The sequence below is a fragment of the Falco rusticolus genome, chromosome 11 (genome assembly GCF_015220075.1).
Source record: "Falco rusticolus isolate bFalRus1 chromosome 11, bFalRus1.pri, whole genome shotgun sequence".
NCBI lineage: Eukaryota > Metazoa > Chordata > Aves > Falconiformes > Falconidae > Falco > Falco rusticolus.
In genome coordinates, this window is record NC_051197.1 from 25,425,705 (window position 1) to 25,430,063 (window position 4,359).

A 4,359-nucleotide genomic window follows, 5' to 3' on the forward strand; every position below is an offset into this window, starting at 1 on the left:
TTTTCAAAGGGGAGGTTTTGAGCAGGAGCAACTGTGCTACTCATGTACTACTATTTGGAATAGTGCCTGTATCCAAATAGCATCCTGTGACTTCCAGCAGCAATACTGGTGCTTTCTTGCTGATCTGTCATGTTAGCCATACACTTACCTTGCACTTGGAGACTTGTTCCATGGGGACATATTTAAGATTGAGCATGTGATTGAATAAGTATTTCCCTGTTAAGTTTCCAAGCTCTGAGGATTTGTTTGTTCAAAAAAACAAAAACAATCCAGAAAAAAAACCACTTGCCTGGTAGATTAAGAAACAATAGCTTTAAAATTAGCTCTATTAAGATCACACCCAGGACGCAGTCCCAATGCTTGAGAGTTCAGTGCCAGACAGTATATATCTGTGTGTACAAAACAAGCAACAAAAGAAGCTCTGTATCAAAATTTTATTAAAAAACATAAGAGACTTCACTGAAGCTTGCTGTCCTCAAGACAGAATTATGACATTATTGCAGCATTCAACACAATCATAATCCAAATATAAATATAATACTATACAGCTCCTGCTTGCCTTGGCCAAGTTCTGCCCTCAGTCTGGCCTTGTGCAGCCCCATTGACACAATCCAGCCCCGTGTATTTCAGTTGCAGAACAGAGCTGTCCCTTGTCACTTCACGCTGCGCAGCACTTACTGCCTGGAGGTCACTCAGAAACCCCAACACATCTCTGCAACTAGAGGCAGTTTACTGAACTGGTATGAACACACCAAGTGACTGACAAGAGCAACACCAGTTGATGTTTAGGAAAAATACATACATAACCAATTACTCAAGTTCCCAAAGGTGCACAACTGCAGAGCAGCTTCTGTTTACAAGGAGGCAGCTCCGCTCTGACCTGCTGCATCACCACCTCAGCCGGGACAGAAGGGCTTTTACACTGTATGGTTGGGTCTAATGCACAGTTACCTTTCACTGCAGCACTCGCAGCACAGTGCGCTGCCAGCAGCTGGCTGGCACGCTCCTGCCACCACCTCTGAATGCCCTCCAACAGCACCACTCTTTGCCATCAGCATTGCACCAAAGTCAGCATTTGTCCTTGCACCATGGCAAACATACTGAGCACTGGGTATCTCAGTCTTTTAGGACAGGATGCTGCCATCAGCTGTGGCTTGCTTCCCCACTAGCCAAGAGGCATCTTTGCGCTCTCCTCCATTGCTCATGTCCCCTGGACTGCTCTGGTGATGGGCGCCTTCTTGCACAGCTGCTGATAGAACTCAGATTCCAAAAACCGTGGATATGAGTTATTCTCCATTAAGCTGTAAACTCTCTTCTGCGCTGCACTGAAGCAGGTATGCGTGGCTTCTTGAATATTCTGTGCAATCATGTTCTTTGTTTGGAAGTCTATGTTTATCTGAAATAATAAAAAAAGACATTTACTTCTGAGAACTGAAGTATAATAAATCACAAAATTTCTGAAGAGGTGAAAAAAAGGTATGACCATATTACTCAGGGTCAAATGAATGAAGTTTCCTTTACAGAAATTTTTATACAAAACCCCAAATGATTCAGATACCATTTATCTCTCAGTGCTAAACTCAAATATGTTACAGGTGTTCAATGCGGTTGTTGACTTCCCCACTTAAGATAGAAACTCCCCAAAATACTGGTTGTGCCATTTTCCAGCTTGGTGAAAAGGCAGTTAGGGAGAGAGTTACATTCAGACACAGATACCGAGGTAGATACAGCGCAGTTTGGCACCTGTATCTTAAAGGGAGTTCAGATAAACAAGTAAGAGCTGTAAGAACTTAGAACAGGGCACTCAATGCTTAAACAGGTTTTTCTTTACCTCTTTGGGAGCTTCCTTTTCAATGAAATCATTGTAAATTTTTTTTGCCTTTGATGTCAGCTTCTGGGGTGACTTGGTTTTCTTGAAGTCCTCACAGGCCAGCCAGAACTCAATATTCTCCTCACAGAACTCGGACTTCAGAAAAGCTCGGAAAGCAGCAAGACCATCTACAGTAAGGAAAAAACACACCTCAATTAACTATTTCAAGAATCTTGAATTTACCACTGGTTACATCTGTTACTACCAAAACATTTTGCTGTAGTTCTGTGTCAGGCTCTTTCAGAGATATCATAGCAATAAAGGATATTTCCACAAATATGTATGCATGCAAATGAATGCTGTAACAGCTTGGCAGGCTTCACCCAGCTAGTAATTTTTTTTTTAGGTAAGCACAAAAATGAAAGCCATCTCTAATCAGTATGTTCCTTTTTGTGATGCCCACACATATATTAAAAAACCTCTTTCTAGATGTGCTCTCCTGTGTTAACCTTTACACTGGAGTAAATATTTGACTGTGCCACAAAACCTTTGGAATATTTTTTTGCAATGGAAAGGATGACTCAAGCAAGTTCAAAGAGCAAACAGTAATATTTCTTAGTCTTTCTGCTCTGCTTTTGAGTGCTTTTCCTTGCAGAACTACAGTAAAACCCAGACAGCGCTGAACTTCTGTGTTGCAGAATCCTTCCCAAGTTATTTGAATCCATTTCAATTTTGGTCTTGGTTGAGCAGTGAACAAATGCTCTTCTCACATTTGGCAAAGCTAAGTGGATAGGCATGATTTTAACTAGAAGGGTTACAAAAAAATGTACTACAATGAAGTATTCTTCATGTTTTAACATGTGTAATTTTTTTTAAAGAACACCTGTATGAATTTTGGCTTTAAACCATTTAAAGCATTTAACTTTCAAGACCAGAATCAAAGCTATTTAGATTAGAAAGATACAATGCCAGCATGCAAGAAGCAATCTCTTACATACAAACTTCACCAGCCCTTTGCTCTTAAATGCTACTTTTCAAAGACAAACTTACATTTGTTAGCAAGGAGTTCATCAAAGGCTTCTGACCACAGCTGGGCTTCTTCAGGGGAAGGTCTGCATGAAGAGATGGAGAACATTAGACTCCAATGCTCAAGATTTACTGTTTTTGTAGAACACTCCAGTTATTTAAAAAGTTTCCCTCACACAACTTACCTGAAGTAAGTGCGATGGTTCCCCACTTTCTTTGATTTCATTTTAGAATGGGAGGAGTTCTGCAGGAAATAGCTCAGTCTTGTTTTCCAATCTTTAATTCTGGAAGAACAGAGACAAAGACACACGTTAAAAGCGCCAACTCGAAGAGCTTTGAGACACCGGCCCCGCCGCTGGCAAAGGCTGCGGCAGCTTCCCCGGCGCTGCTGCGCCAGCTCCGCACCCGCCGCCACCCGCAGCGCCCCGGCGCAGGGATCCCGGTCCCCCCCGCTAGCCAGCGGCCAGCGTTAGCCAAGGTGCGGCCCGGCCCCTGCTCCCCCCCGGCCAGCCCCGGGGGACCCACATTGTCCGCTTCATCCTGCCCTTCTCCGCCTCCTCCGCCTCGCTGCGCCGCCGCCCGCCCCGCTCCATGCGCTGCCCGACAACCCCGCCGGCCGCCGCCGCCCGCCTTATAGCGCCCGGGCCCCGCCCCGCCCCGCCCGGCCCCGCCCCGCCCGGCCCCGCCCCGCCGGGCAGGTGCCGCCTTCCCCCGGCGTCATCGCTCGCTTTTCCTTTCTTTTTGTCTTTCCTTCCTTCGGTTTTTCCTTCCTCTTTGTCTTTCCTTTATTTTCTCTCTCTCCTCCTTTTTTCTTTATTTTTTCTTTTTCCTTCATTTTTTATTTTTTCCTTTTCTTTCATTCTTTTTTCTTTATTTTTTTCCTTTTTTTCACCTTCTTTTCTTTATTATTTTCCTTTTCTTTCATTCCTTTTTTCTTCTTGGTTTTGTTATTCCCCTCACCCCCTTCTCAACTTGCCCTTGCTAGTGCCTTCTTAGAAAGCTTTTACCCGATGGCAAGAATATCCCTCTCATTTTTCCTTTCTTTTTGTTTTTCCTTTCGTTTTGTTTTTCCTTTCTTTATTTTTCCTTTCTTCCCTCTTCCTTTTTCTTTTTATATTATTCCTTTTCTTCCACTCTTTTTTTCTTTTGTTGTTGTTCCCCCTTCTTAACTTGCCCTCACTAGCACCCTCTTGGAAAGGTTTTACCCAGTGGCACGGACACCCTGGGGAGAAGCAGCCGCCCCTGTGGCACAGCCAAGGGGGGTGACTGTCCCTTCTGTTCTGTCCATCAGAAATGTACCCTGCGTTTCTGCAGATTTGTCTTTTTTTAAAGGAAATACAGACTTTTGAGTGTGGCCAGCATGCTAAAAAAGCATAAGGAAGGTCTTAGCCACGTTTCTTCAAAAAATGAAGTAACGGTCAGTTCGAGTATACGGTATTTTTGGTGTCCACTTGTCTGCTAACCCAGGCTGTTCATCACTTTAATACGCTGTCTGCACGTGTGTTTCATCTCTGTATAGTGTT

At 43.8% G+C, this 4,359-nt stretch overlaps 1 protein-coding gene across 1 annotated transcript; it reads right to left on the reverse strand.

Moving 5' to 3' along the window:
• Nucleotides 1-419: 419 nt before the first annotated feature.
• Nucleotides 420-3,443, reverse strand: RGS2 (regulator of G protein signaling 2). The gene is made up of 5 exons (XM_037404580.1): nucleotides 3,362-3,443; nucleotides 3,022-3,120; nucleotides 2,861-2,922; nucleotides 1,832-1,998; nucleotides 420-1,396 (listed from the first exon to the last, which is right to left on the reverse strand). The coding sequence occupies exons 1-5, from the start codon at nucleotides 3,427-3,429 to the stop codon at nucleotides 1,202-1,204; spliced, it is 591 nt and encodes a 196-aa protein (XP_037260477.1). The 5' UTR covers nucleotides 3,430-3,443; the 3' UTR covers nucleotides 420-1,201.
• Between the last annotated feature and the right edge of the window lie 916 nt (nucleotides 3,444-4,359).